Source organism: Oppia nitens, unplaced genomic scaffold (genome assembly GCF_028296485.1).
Source record: "Oppia nitens isolate AA-2021 unplaced genomic scaffold, nextdenovo-longstitch-racon4-pilon3 scaffold7_pilon_pilon_pilon, whole genome shotgun sequence".
Classification (NCBI taxonomy): domain Eukaryota; kingdom Metazoa; phylum Arthropoda; class Arachnida; order Sarcoptiformes; family Oppiidae; genus Oppia; species Oppia nitens.
In genome coordinates this window covers 1,916,312-1,932,051 of record NW_026533251.1, presented here as the reverse complement: position 1 = coordinate 1,932,051, position 15,740 = coordinate 1,916,312, and the positions used below count along the sequence as shown (strand labels likewise).

The window sequence follows — 15,740 nt, the reverse complement described above, 5'->3', positions numbered from 1 at the left end:
AGACAATCATTGATTGACAACATTGAGTCTATAATGACGTTATATCGATAGGACAGACAGTTTTTAACCTAACTGTATATTATCAACAAATATATTATAGTATTGATAGTTGTTTGGTATTTGATAAATGTATATAATGTACTGTACAGTACAGTAATATGTCATACTGTATAAACTTACACATCCCTCAAGTGTGCCAAACTGTTGTATACATAATAATAATAATTTTTTTATTACGTTTTGGTTGTTAGCAAAAACTTTTACTAATAATTTATGTTTATAATATTAATAATATAACATTTCATATATATATTTATATAGATTAGTAAACAAATATAAATATAAAAATATAAATATTATTTTATTATTATTTTTTTTATTTAACTCTATACACGTAAAAATAAAAGTTTGAAATGAAAAAATAAGATATATAATTATTTAGTATCTATAACTTATATTATAGATTGTAAATTGTAATTATTTAATACTAATAATAAAAATACCAGTACATATATAATTGATATTTTCAAATAAATAATAATATAATATTGTATTAATTTAGGCATATTTAAATTTTAAAAATTAACTAATTATTTAATATACAGTACTACCATTATTGATAGTATTATACTACTGTAGTAATGTTTTTGTTAAATACACAAATTGTTAAAAAATAATATAGCATTATATAGATTTTTAAAAAATAAAACAATTTTATATAATAAATGTAATATAAAATATTTATTATTTTGTTTTTGTTTTGTTTTGTAATAATTAAACTTTCAACAGACATATGTTTTTTTTAAATGGAAATATTTATTTTGATAATTAAAATTAAAACGATATCTTTGTACATATTTATATAATATCTGGTTTAATCCAAAATTATTATAAATATTGTTTGTATTAATATAATATAATATCGTCATTAAATATAAGATCCAATTAAAAATAATTAAATAATTGATTTAGTAAAGTGTAAATACAACAACAATTTGTTAATCAATCGGTCAAATAAACTAAAAGTTAGTAAAGTGTTTCCAAACAATTTATTGCTAAAACACTTTCAATTGCTTTCATTCATTGAAATTTTATATAAAAACTAAATGATTTATACAAAACACATGAATCAATCGCATCATTAGATTATTTAATAAACATCACATGAAATGATCAATAATATTGATAATTACATTATATATTACACATCATTGACTTATGAAAGCGCATTAATTAAATTAAATATTTTCATAACTTATATAAAACTTTTAACTAATATTTAAAAACTTAAAATCTTTTAATTTTTATATAAATATTAAAAATGAAATTTGAGGCAAATATAGCAATAAAGCAATTGGGTCAATTTGGTAATTACCAATTGTTTGTATTTTTAATAACATGTATACCTGTACTATACTCCGGGTTTGTTTTAATGTCGACTGTATTTATTAGTGGAACTCCTGATCACAGGTAAAATCAAATTAATTAAAAAATAAAAGTCATTTAAAATAGACTTAATTTTATTTTTATTTAATAGATGTTTAATAAGTGAATGTGAATCATATGAACAAAAATTGCAAACATTTTACTTGAATAATACATTTTCAATACCCGAAAAATATAAAAATTGTCGTAAATATTCAAATATAAAATATCATAATTTTACATTTAATAATAATAATAATAATACAAACTTTTGTCATAATAAATGGTTTTCAAAAAATTTAATTCAAAGCTGTGATCACTATGTTTATGATAAAAGAGAGTTTCACTCAACAATTGTTACCGAAGTACTGGTTATGCGAGTCTTGATATTTATGATTATATCTATATATAGATAATATTTATGATATAAATATGATTAAAAATATCAATGAATTAACTCATATTTTTTTGCTTCAGTGGGACATTGTTTGTGACAACTCGTGGAAACTACCGCTTTCTCAGTCCGGTCTAATGATTGGAGTCCTGTTAGGTAATCTGTTTTTCGGACAACTCTCGGACAGGTAGATATCAAAGCATACATTTACATAATTTATTTATTATACAACTTATTAAATGTTAATTATTTTATCATAGATATGGTAGAAGAATTGCATTTACATTTGCACCCATTATATGTTTGATATCATCAATTTCCACGGCATTTGCACCCAATTTAATAGTGTTTACACTATTGACGGCACTGACCGCCCTGTGCGCGTCAGGTATGAGCCAGGCATCATTTATTATTGGTTTGTATTTGTTTTTAATATATTAACATTTATAGTATAATTGTTTACATTTTATATTCAATAATCAGGAGTTGAATTCATTGGAGACAAATATCGTGTACTTTGTGTGAATCTCCAAGAAGTTGTATATTCCTCGGGAACTATCATATTATGTCTAATGGCTTATAATGTGCGACATTGGCGTGTCTTGTAATTAGTTATATCAATACCTGTTGTTTTAGTACTACCTTTAATATGGTTTTTATAAATTTATTTAATTATTTAGATTTTTTTAAAGATTAAGTTTATTAGTAAATGATTAATCATTAAATGTTAGGATATTTCCCGAATCGCTTCGATGGCAGGTTTCAAATGGACAGATCAATAGTGCCATCAAATCATTGAGAAGAGCTGCCCATTGGAATGGCATTCAATTGAATGAAACAGCATTTTGTGATAATGTATGTTATTTTCATTGAATTAATTAAACAATAACTAAATGCTGTATTAATATTACAATAAATGTATATTTTTATAAAGAAAACATTAAGCGATTCAACCGATTCCTCTCAAAAGTCGTATCACATTCAAACCTATGGCCCGATGTGTCTGTTTACACACAAAACTGTCCGTTTTTGGACAATTCATTTATTATTTATTTGGTAACAATTGTTTGATATAATAATATATATATATATATATAATATATATACATAATTGATAATTTCTATAACAAAAAATCTATATTTAGGGTCATTGACTCATTGATATACTATGGCTTATCATTTCAATCACAAAATCTCGGCAGCAATACCTACGCAACACTAGCCTCAATAGCAGCGGTAGATATACCATCCAATCTATTAGTGACAGTAATGTTACATTATTTTGGTCGCAAACAAGTATTATTTGCGTTATCATTGATGGCCGGTTTGTCGTGTGTTAGTACACTCTTCATATCGCACGCCAGTCCACTCATGACAGTTGTGGCCATTTTCGGTAAAAGCAATATCTCGGCCTCATATACATTGCTGTATATATATACGGCTGAGATATATCCTACTGTCATAAGAAGTACATCAGTTGGCGTTTTTCAGACCTTCTCAAGGATTGGTGGTATCTTTGCTCCACATCTTATTGAACTTGTAATACATTTTTATCAATTGATAATAAGTTTTTTTTTATAAAACAATAACTATTTGTTTTTAATAGACATATTTTGGTGAAAAAGTGCCACTTATTATATGCGGAGTATTGGCACTGATATGCTGTTTGTTGTCAATGAATTTACCAGAAACTCATAACAGATCACTTCCTGAAACCTTTGAAGACACTGCAAGTCTACATAAATCTCAGATCAATGTCTGTGAAAAAACTCATTTAATAGATGACATCAAAAACAAATTTTATACGAAAGACAATAATAGTATTGGCATTTAAATTACGGTATATTTTAATTTAATATTTTTTTTATTTCAACAAATAATTTATCAAATGTTAAGCAAAATAATTATAACATAATTTAAATGTTTTGCTTTAAAAATATCACCAATTCAAAAATATAATAATGGTCACAAACAATTTTATTAATTTAATATAAAATTCATACATTTTAGTTTATAATATTAGCAATAATCGTTTATTTATTAATTATACTATTTAATTGACCAAAAAATAATCAAATATCTCATGACATTTACATATTATCATGAATAAGATCACAATAAATTCATTTATAATTTGTTATGTATTTGCAAATTGATTACATAATTATATATCATTAATATATTAACATCTTATTGATTAATCTTTTCATTACCGATAATCAATGTAAAAATCAAAATTAAATTTTAATTATAAATAAATCTTTATCTTTATTATAATGATTTATTTGTTAAAATATACATTTTTACAATTTATTAAAATAAGACATTATATATGAATCTAAAAAATATCAAATATTAAAAAGTGTAGAAATTATTTTTAAAAATAAATACTTTATATCTGAATAATGAATTTTTCGAGTTTTAAAATATAATAAAATACTAAATAATATACAAAATATAAGGCACAGGTATTCACGTGACGTGACTGTATGGCGGGGGAGGAATACAAGCATCGGACGAGTCATTTGTATAATGTTGTATAGCTTGACTGTAGTTCCCGTTTTTAACGGCCATACAGTTCTCCATCGATAGATAGTCACTATTATGAGACTCACACGTCAACCATCTATTTTGTTCATCATATCGTTGTCCAAATGAGTCTAACTGTATCATAGGCACCACTTCCATGGGTACAAAAGGGATGGGACTGTTGTTGTCGACGGGCCGGATGTGTCCCAAATTGTCGTAATGACTCATTGGTTCCGATTTATTATCCGTTTCATCCGTTTCGTTGAACTTCATATTAAGATAATCGTTGTTAATCTCATTTCGTGACGAAGAGTTCATTGAAGACATCCGTAGATAATCGTTGTTATTAAGTATTTGTTCATTAATTTTTTGATACGGATCGTTAAGATCTAAGTAATGCTTTCAAACATAATATAAAAACATTTTAAATCCATATCTTATTTGATTTTTTCTGTTAATTAATTACATACTTGTCTGACATTAGACTCAAGAAGTGCTCCAATAAAGTCTGCGATTTCCATGAAATCAGGTCTTTCTTTTGGTTCAGCGCTCCAGCAGTGAGTCATCAGTTCATAACTAATGGCAAATTAATTAATTAATTAATTAATATAATAATTAATATTAAAATATTAATAAAATATACATTTCTTTTGGTGCAAAATCTGGTTTTTCCATTCTATAACCGGATTTCAATCTTTTATAGAATTCTTCATCAATTTCTATACCCGGATAAGGATTACCACCTAATGTGAAAAATTCGTATAATAGTATACCAAATGACCAAACCTTTAATTAAAATAATATAAAAATCATAGCAATTAATGTAATAAAACTACAGTATTAACCATAACTTACATCACTTTTCGAAGTAAACACTTTATCTCTAATGGACTCAATAGCCATCCATTTTATAGGAAGTGGTCCATCATTTTTCTTGACATAATTATCATATTTATAGACATCTTTGGCTAAACCGAAATCACAGATTTTGACGATATTGTCTTCAGCTAGCAATACATTTCTTGCAGCCAGATCTCTATGAATTAGCTGTCAATTAAAAAAAATTATAATTAAAATTTATTATTACATTATTACCGATAAATAACTATTAGTTAGAAAAATACTTTTCTGTGCGCCAAATACTGCATTCCTCGCGCACATTGAAAAGCATAGCATAAGAGATCACAAGTGGTGACAATTTTATCTTTATTTCTTTTATGTATAGACTCTCCCCGATAGCCACCACTCGAGCCATTAGCCGAACTCGAGTCGTGACCAGTCTCTTGATTACTGCTTGAAACAGATGTAATGTAACCATTAGTATAACTACCGGTCTGTTGGTTATGCATTATATCTGCGTAACGAACGGACTCTTTCTTCGGATTAATAATACAAGTGATTTGAGAAGTGGTATAATTGGGATTTGCTATACCATTGGCAGCGAATACATTCTCATAGACAATGGTTTTGCCATTTTGACTGTTTTGATAACAACTATTGTGTTTTTTAATATCTTGTACTGTCTTTATGGACGGATCAATCAAATCGGTCTTTGGATTTAATTGATTTACAAATGAGTCGCGATATGCCAACAGATAGTGCCGTAAATTTCCATATTTGCAATACTCGACAATAACCAGTAGTTCACCCTTAACTAAATTTTTGGTGACCGCACCCAAAAGATTTACTATATTTAAATGCCGACCCAAATGTATCAAAATCTTAAGCTCAGCCATCAATGCTTTCCTCTGATTTATATCAGCCCTTTCTATATTAAATCAATTAATTACTAATAATATATAACACTTAATATACAGTAAATTTAACTAATAAACCTTTAAGCATTTTGACGGCAACTGTTGATGATGTTTCACTATCTTCAAGACCAATAGCTTCTGCTTTAACTACTCGACCAAAAGCTCCCTGTCCTAGAGTACGACCTAAAAATAAAATCAACTTTTAGACAAATTTGTTTATTCAAATATTATATGAAAAACCTAGTTTTAGTCGCTCTTTCGGAAACTCATATCTTGGATCGTATGGAAGTAATTCAATTTGTTCATCAAGAGGTAGATCCGGATTATACATTTCAATTTGACCTGTCTCAAATAAATTATGTGACAAAAAATCCATTTCTCTCTTTGCTTTCTGTAAAAAATGTTTTTGCATAAAACTGTTGATTAATATTAATTTACATAAAAATATTTTACTTCAATAACATACCCTTTCTTGTCTAATTTTTTTACCGATATATATGGCCATAAATATCATAACAGTTCCGACCAAAACAAATAAAACAAAAACAATAATTTCTTCAGTACTAACTCCAGTGTTAGTTTCCTCAAGACTGTCCACTTTAAGTCTTGCAGATCTTTTGACAGAACCACCGCTATTATGGGCCTCACATTCATAAAGACCGGAATCTTTGTCTAATATTCTGGTAAATATAAGTCTCTGATTTCTGTCCTCTAATATTATTCCGGTATTTTCACTGACAATAAATGGTTTCTTATTGCGATACCAATTGACGATCGGTTTGGGTCTACCTCTGACCATACATCGCAACTCAAATTGAGTATAAGGTGTTTTTTCAATCATATTGTCCTTCAAGTTAGACTCAATCAGTACCGGTGCTGAAACATCTAAAAATAAATTAGTATATATTAAGATAAAACAAATCCAATTATTAAAATACTATTTTATATTTTAAAAATACTAACTTTGAATATCAAGTTTGAACTCAATTTCATGTTTGGTATGTGTGTCCCGTGTAATGGCTTCACAGACATAAACTCCAGAATCATTGATTTGTGCCAATTTTATTTGTATCGACAATGTTATAGAGTATTCATCAATCAGTGAACTATAAATAAGACCTGGAGATACATGTTTTAAATAATAATAATATAAATGTTTGTTTCTCATATAAAAATAATAAGTTACCGATACTTACCACTTATATTATGGACCACATCTATATCATTCGTGTCTATAATTTTATAATTCAATGGTCTTCTAATCCAATTGAGTTTTGTATAATTATAAACACTTGCTTTACAGGTCAGTGTTATATCTTCCCTGACCGTCGGCTCATCGGTCGACGATTGGATTGAAAAACCATTGATAGCATCTATTATATTTAGACAATTATTTTTTATAAATAAATCCTAATTTTAGAACATTTGATAAATACCTGTAACTATAAAAGATATTTGATTTTGTATTATAGTTATGTTATCATTACTGGCATAACACCGATAACCTCCCGTTTGGTTGGCTATTACTTGAAGACTCAATGGACTCAAATATAATGAACTAATATTTGGTGCAATCAATAGTTCACTATTCATTAGTAGACTATTGTTGGTAAAGTTATTAACAGCAATCCATTGGTGCTCATCATCACTTGGAGAACAGTTATCCGGTGACAAACAGGTAAACCATTTCCACCAAACTAGAGCTTTTGGATAACCAATAGCCAGACACTCCAATTCATAAGCTTTGTTAATCTCGTAAAACTCCAATGAGTTTAACATTTTAATAGCTGGTGAACCACTTACTAATAATGTCATTGTTATATTGGTTGTCATATCACTGGTATTTCCCATCTAATATTTTGTTGATTAATAATTCAATAATAACTAAAATGCTTATAAAATAATTTTCTTATTTACCGACCAATATATAAGTGCCACTGTCCTCGAGTTCAATGGTTTTTATTTCAAGATATGTTTGTGAATATTGTCCATTTGATGAAACACCAGTTTCATAATGTTTATGTGTTTTCTCAATTAACATATTATTTTTATACCAAAAGAGATGAACGGATTCAAAATCAGGAAAAGATAGGACATCGACCACAAACCTAACCATTTCTCCCACTTTACTGATCAATGGTTTTTCATTATCGATGTCCATTGAAAAGTTAAAATAAGATGGAGGCAAACCATTCTCTATACAATTATTGTAATATTCATTTTACTATTTTTTTATCATTATGTACTACAGTATTAATACGGCTCTATCTTAAAATCAGACCAGCATCAGACTCCCGACTCATAATGTTTTGTGAATAACTATTAAACTATATTTTTAATTAAAAAATGACCAATGGCAAAGTTATAGATAATTTTAGACTGGATATATTTATAATTAATTATTTTTTATTTACTCTTATGATTGGCCAGATAATTGCATCAGACCTCTTTTAACAGGTCTGATGCAATTATCTGGCCAATCATAAGAGTAAATAAAAAATAATTAATTATAAATATATCCAGTCTAAAATTATCTATAACTTTGCCACTTGTGGTCATTTTTTAATTAAAAATATAGTTTAATAGTTATTCACAAAACATTATGAGTCGGGAGTCTGATGCGGTCTGATTGTAAGATAGAGCCTATTAATACTATACTTTATAAGTAAATATTATTATTACTATTATTATTATTATGTTTTTATTTTTCTATCTTTATATAAATTCTACAATTTTATAAAAACTATACAAACCATAAACTGTTATTTTTTTGGAAGCGCTAAATACTCTTCCATTTCCATCAGTGACATTGCAATGATAGACCCCTTCATCTTCAATTTGGACATCAGATATTGTGATGTTTTTAGAGACTGTATCATAACTGTTGCCATTTACCTCAATTCGTTGTGTTTCAGCTAAAGATTCAGCTATTCGTCCCAAACTCTATTAGTTTAACAGAAAATTAGTTTATTTTTCATCAAAAATATCAAATTAGTTATAAATGATTGAAAAAAAGTTCAATACATTTTTATTGGGTACGTCCCATGTAATAACAATGATAACTCCCAGTTCAATGTGAACGAAACATTTCAATGTAAAAGTACTGTTTGTGAACACATTTTTAGCGCGACTGTCATCGATTAAAGGATGCAATTCAACCGGTAATACTATATTTCAATGTTATTCAATCAATTATTATGAAACTATTTATATTTATGCTATTATTATTATTTTCTACTATTTCATTATACTAATTATAGGTTATTTATGAAAGTCGGAGTATAAAAATATATTTAACAAATACTATATAAATATTATTATATACAGAATCTCTATGACATACTTGACCAATGAATACTGATCTGTGAGATCATTTCGATGGTGTCTAACTCTACTTTACACTCAAGTAGACTGGTCTCCCCGTCCCAACGCGGGTATTCAAAATGATAGCCTTTTTTCTGATTGTATGTAATACCTAAAGTACTGTTCACTTGTATCTCTTGAGGAATACCGGAATTAGTGTGAACTTTCCAAAGGGACACTTTAGCCCTGGAATTGGTTGGTTTACAGGGAATGGTAGCCGGTTGTGATTGAAATACCGCAATAAACATAAAATCATAGTTTCCTTCGTAAGGCACTATGAGATATTCGGGATCTAAAAATTAATTAAATTAATAATAATTAATATTTAAAAGTATATTGTTTAGAAATATTTATAACATACCGTTTACAAAAACATAGATAGAGTCCGACAATTGTGTCGATTCATTGTATAGACACGTAAAATAACCGGTCATTTCATAGGTAACTTCGGATATGACAACATCGGTAACACATTTATTATGTACACTGTTGTCATCACATTTGCTGCGGATTTGTGCCACTTTTGACACCGGGTCGTACTGCTAGGGATCCGGTAGTAATTCAATTATTTTTAAAATTTTATATTCAATAATATTATTGTTACGTAATTTTGATGTAATATTCATAATAATGTAAATTAAGTCAATGTTCATATGGTATTAATTAAAAAATATAATTTACCGGATTATTATTGGGAAACTGCCAGTACATGGGTTTATTACCGGTGCACTTGAGATGTAGACTAGAATTAGCCATAATATCAATTGTATCTTTGAGTGTCGTATGGGATAATAGGGTTAAATTAGGGGCCAATGTGTTGAAGGATGTCATTACACTGACAGTCGATGAGATGGAAAATAAACTCAAAATAGTATTTAAATACATTTTTCAATTTTTATATTTATTTAATTTAAATATTAGTGAGTTTTTACATTTTTAAACATTATTTAAATTTTTGACACTTGATGTTTGTGTGTGTTTGTTAAGTTTGAAAAGTTTTCCAAAAAATAATATTTCAACACTTGATTAGAAATATATTAAAGCACTTATAAATCACTTAATGCCACTTATTTTATGATATATATCACATTTTGTTAGTAAATAAAACATTTGTAAAAATTGTTTGTAGTTTTGAAACATAGTTTTTTAGTTAAATAAAACTTTTTGTACATTTATTAACAACAATGAAAACTTTAAAATATAAAACCAAAATAACAGTGAAAATACAAATGAAATGTAATGAAACCATAAAACGGATATAAATGAGCGGATGTTTGCCACCGACTCTCTCTCGCTCTCGAAATATATGAGTGCTCTCTCTCTATCTGCCTCTCTATGTCCCTCTCAATGCTCTCCCAGTGCTCTGTTCGCTATCCGATAAGGATTTCAATACTAAAAACTAAATCACTTTTCAAACGCTTTGATGCATTTTCTCATACTATCTAACAAAACATTAGCTAAAAAGTTAAGTCCTGTCTGAAAAAAGAGAGCTAACAGTGCACTCTAGTCTAAACTCCCCATTGATTTTGAAGTAAAGTTTTTCTCAAATTTAATTGATTCAGTTGTTATTATTATTATTATTATCGAGAAAACCTGAATAAATAAAGTAAATACTACTGCATATTACTCTATTACTACAGTACTATACAATAAATTTATAAATTTATAAATAGGATTCAAATATAATTTTTACTTTAAATTTAATAATATTTTACAAAATAATGATTGCATTGACATTAAAGCTAAAACAAATAGGAAAGTACTGTATTTACAATATATATAAATTTACTATTGTCGTATAGTTAGTATTATAAATATAACAAAAACTATTTTAAAGCATAATACAACAAAATTTAATTTAATTTTAGTTTGTTTTTGCATAATTTCTCACAATTTATTTATGTGGATATAACTATGAGGAAACCATTAAATACAAAATATTTCAAGTTTGACTAAAAATAAATCAATTTTTTATTATTGATATAAAAATATTTGAACTCTTTTATAAATGGAAAATATTTTGTAAAAAAATAAAAAGAATGAATGCTATAATAGTTTACAAAATAAGGATTTAAATTATTTGGTTATTTTATGCTTAAATTAAAATGATTTTTTATAATATAACAATACATGACAAACAAGTGGTTTAGAGTTAAGGTTAAATTCATGGGAAATACGAGTATCTCTTATTTTTTTATGGTACCGGTGCTATCATTATAGTACGATTGACTGGTTTTTTGGCTTTAGGCTATACACATAATCATATGTTTTACATCAAATGCTATTGTTGTGATGTGATTGCACCTGTAGTTTGCTGTACTATTTGTGGTTAAATGTGAGGGAGTAACTAAACACTGTATGTCTAATTATTTTATAAATTTTCAAATTAATTTCAACATGTTAAAATAAAATAAATAATTATTATATAATTTAAATTAATTACAAAGATATTAACCAATTAATTATAAAAACGGTCCCTTTAAAATATAATTAATTTTAAGTAACTATAAATCATGTTTAGTAATTTAAAATTACTAAGTTAAACAGCATATTTTAAAAATATTTTAAAAACTTAGATTCTAGATTTAAATAAATGTACAAATGTGTTAAAATTAGGATTTTAACAAAAAAATATGTATTATTAAATAACTGTTTATTTGTCGATTATTTATTGAATTGAAATTTTTTATTATATTATATAGTATTTGTTTTAAAATAATACAGTCAAATGTGAATTAATTATCATGAAATAATGATTTTTGTTTATCGATTTAAATTGTATAATATTTATTTATATTTAATCTAACAATTAGTTTGATTAATTTATAAATTACTACTTATTTGTATTTTAGTCATAAACTACATAATTTAGTAAAGTAGTTACATAGATATGATAGTTATCTTGTAACATATTAAATTTTACATATAACAAAATAAATTAAATTAAAAAAATAGTTATCCAGGAAAATACAAGATTTACAAAAAAGTTTCAGTTGTTTTGATTAATTTGAAATAATATAAGTATAGTTAATATATATAATGATAAAAACATTTTCCTTTTAATTGTATAATTTACATGACATCCCCACAATTTTTTTTATCTAAAGGAATTGCTGTAAATATTAAGTCAATATTTTTTTAATATCCGCTAAAATTTTCTATATAAATAAGAGTAAATAATTAACAATATTATCAAAAGTATTTGATTATTAATTTGAAAGATAATCAAAATATTATACAAAATGTTTAATAAAGTTTATATTTTGCTGATTCTCGTTCTCGTCAGTGTCTGTAAGTTATTTAATATATATTTACAATTATCTATAGTATTAAATAAAATCAATTATTAATTATTGATAAAAATATTTTTAGTCACTACGATAAGCGCACAGTATGGAGGAGGTTATGGAGGAAGATATGGTGGGGGCGGTAGATATGGAGGCGGAAGATATGGAGGCGGTGGACGTTACGGTGGAGGTAGACGTTATGGCGGACGTGGAGGTTATTATGGATAAAAAAATGAACAACAATTCAGATCATAATTTAAACTTAATTTAAGTTTAGATATTGTAAATTACAATCAACAAGATATATATCTATAATTAGTATTTAAATATTTGTTCAAATCCTTAAATAAAATGTAATCGATATAACTAAATGTATGTAAAGATATTAAGTTATTAATAACAATATTTATTTAATTAATAAAGTTTAATATTGCAAGCATTTAAAAAATTCTTCATTTATAAAAAAACATTATATATAATTATTTAGTTATAAAACAATATACTAAATATTTTTATAATTCAATATTTTGCTATTTTAACATTTTATTAGACAAAACTTTTTCATGATAAATACTGTTATTTTATTTACTATCACTTTATTGTTAAAAAATGTGTTTCTAATAGGAAATCAATTGTCTTTATTTTGTTGGTTAATGCAAATACAATTTTATATCCTTTTAATTGATATGATGTCCTACGTAAGTGATAAATAATTCTAATAATATAAACTATAATATTGTATAAACAATTTATTACATTTAAATCACAACTTATAATCCAAAAATAGCATTTAATAATAATCCTAATAACAATTATTATAAAAACACTGATTTTTTGAAAAACCATTATTTCATAACATTAGTTATTATTTTGGTTTCAATAACTTTGACAATACATCTAATATATATGAATTAAATGTTAGTAAACAAAGTTAAATTAATATACTTTTATAATATATATATTAATATCATATCATCTATATACCATATTTTAACTAAAATTAATTTATAAAAATAACTAATTATAATTATTATAAATCGAGAAATTTTAAGCTATAATTTAAAATTACCCTAATTTAACATTTTTTGCAATTTTTTATTTAACTAAAAAATACTTAACATTAAAATTATTTATTGATTGTAAGATTAAATGTGTCTCTATTTTGTTATGATATAAATTTAATTATAATCTATATTTTTTGAATAAATGATTTTTACACAATAATTGATTTTATATTTGAGTTAATGAATAAAAACAGTTCTTTCATTATAATGATTTCGTTATATTTCGTTATATTTTGTAATATTTTTATTTTTCTTACAACAAAAAACATTATCTTAAAAATTAAACAAGAATTCAATGGTTTATAATATATATTATTTTTGAAGAACATTATTATACAAGAAAACCAATTATTTTTGTTAAAAGTTATACTTAATTCAATTCATTACAAAATAATTTTATATTAATATTTTGAAATTTAGTTTAATTATGTCTTAAAATATGTTTTAAAAACTATTTATATACATATAATAATTATTGTAGTGATGAATGCTATAAGTCCTACAATATATCCTATAATGCAAAATACTAGTCTTTATATAATAAATTAAATATTGTTGTCATAAGTAGTGTATAACAGTTAGTAAACTTACAGTAAAGATACACAACTTAACGCTATCTTAAAATATTGACATTAATTCTTAAATAATAATAAATATTTATTTAAACAAAACGAAAAAAATATTACATTTTATGCGACTTTTTATGTAGTTTTAATTATTATTAGTTATTAATAAAAACAATATAAAGTTCTGCTATAATACTGAAAATAAAAAAATGAGAAAATATATAGCTTATTATTACATTATTATTTAAGTTAAATAAAACTTCATAAACAATATAAAAACTATACAATATATTAAATAAGATATTTTTGATGAAAATCACGCAAAAGTTCAATTAAAGGAAACTTTTTAATAATAATTTTAGAAATATTTATTTTTAAATGATTGCTTTTGTATTAATATGATTGTTGAATTTTCTTGAAAATTATGCAAGTACAATTTATTCACATTAGTTCAATACTGACAGTCAACAGTGATAGTACAGTCAGTTTAGACATATATATTAAATGAAATATATTATAATTAATATAATATTAATTTATTATCAACTTATCTATTCGTATTGAATTAAATCATAAATGAATAAACGATTTGTTATATTATTATTGACAGTTTGTTTACTGATTATCGGTAATAAATCTAATTGTATTATAGTTTTATTCTTATAATTAATTGTGTTTTAAACCCTATAAAACAAGAAATACATGAAGTGATAGGTCAACAGGTGGGTAATGGCGTCGGTGTTGATTCAGTGTCTGGTGTTGGCAAAAGTGATGGCAAAAGTAGTGGTAAAAGTAATGGAAGAAGTAATGGAAGAGGAAGAAACTCAAGAAGAAGAGTTCGGGGAAAGGGTAGGGGCGGACGTGTCGGCAGAATTGGATAAATATTATTTACATTTTAATTTGTTTGTCAATTAAATATCAAATTTAATTTATTATAAATTAAGTTTACCAAAAAATACTGTATTAAATACTTAGATATTTTAAGCTTATATTATTCTATGTTATTGTATTGTTTTATTGATTATTTTATTAAAATAAAATTTATAGCAACAGTATAATAATTATTGCGTTAATAATTCAAAATAATATAAATAATCTAAAAATAGAAAAGATTTTGCGACTATAATACTGCATAATATAAAACTTTTCTAATGTTATTTGATTTCAACGTCAAATTAAGTTCAGTCAAATCAATCAATTTGAATGAATAATATTTTTTTATAATGACTATATTTTTATATGACAATGACTTATCTATAAATAGTGTTATTAAAATTACAATTACTGTTAATGTTTTTTAATAACATTTTTAGTAACAGAAAAGTCATTAAAAGAAAAGTTATTAAAAAAATTAA

At 25.0% G+C, this 15,740-nt stretch overlaps 2 protein-coding genes and 2 long non-coding RNA genes across 4 annotated transcripts; 3 read left to right on the top strand and 1 right to left on the bottom strand.

Annotated features, from left to right (window-relative positions):
• Positions 1 to 1,398: 1,398 nt before the first annotated feature.
• Positions 1,399 to 3,653, top strand: LOC128963528 (organic cation transporter protein-like). Its single transcript, XM_054310043.1, has 8 exons — positions 1,399 to 1,422; positions 1,903 to 2,006; positions 2,080 to 2,234; positions 2,303 to 2,423; positions 2,551 to 2,674; positions 2,754 to 2,875; positions 2,965 to 3,358; positions 3,426 to 3,653. The coding sequence occupies exons 1-8, from the start codon at positions 1,399 to 1,401 to the stop codon at positions 3,651 to 3,653; spliced, it is 1,272 nt and encodes a 423-aa protein (XP_054166018.1).
• LOC128963264 (uncharacterized) lies at positions 2,645 to 3,053 on the top strand. The gene is made up of 3 exons (XR_008484655.1): positions 2,645 to 2,674; positions 2,754 to 2,875; positions 2,965 to 3,053. It is a non-coding gene; the product is annotated as an uncharacterized LOC128963264 (long non-coding RNA).
• A 633-nt stretch (positions 3,654 to 4,286) lies between the features above and the next one.
• Positions 4,287 to 10,348, bottom strand: LOC128963527 (vascular endothelial growth factor receptor 1-like). Its single transcript, XM_054310042.1, has 17 exons — positions 10,150 to 10,348; positions 9,830 to 10,010; positions 9,449 to 9,760; positions 9,130 to 9,272; positions 8,859 to 9,048; positions 8,027 to 8,301; positions 7,542 to 7,956; positions 7,302 to 7,478; positions 7,069 to 7,224; positions 6,572 to 6,990; positions 6,346 to 6,496; positions 6,184 to 6,288; positions 5,473 to 6,116; positions 5,204 to 5,395; positions 4,992 to 5,134; positions 4,819 to 4,924; positions 4,287 to 4,747 (listed from the first exon to the last, which is right to left on the bottom strand). Exons 1-17 carry the CDS (start codon positions 10,297 to 10,299, stop codon positions 4,292 to 4,294), a joined length of 4,215 nt encoding a protein of 1,404 aa, XP_054166017.1. The 5' UTR covers positions 10,300 to 10,348; the 3' UTR covers positions 4,287 to 4,291.
• Positions 10,349 to 12,656: 2,308 nt separating this feature from the next.
• Positions 12,657 to 13,194, top strand: LOC128963802 (uncharacterized). Its single transcript, XR_008484661.1, has 2 exons — positions 12,657 to 12,759; positions 12,841 to 13,194. It is a non-coding gene; the product is annotated as an uncharacterized LOC128963802 (long non-coding RNA).
• The last annotated feature ends 2,546 nt before the right edge of the window (positions 13,195 to 15,740 follow it).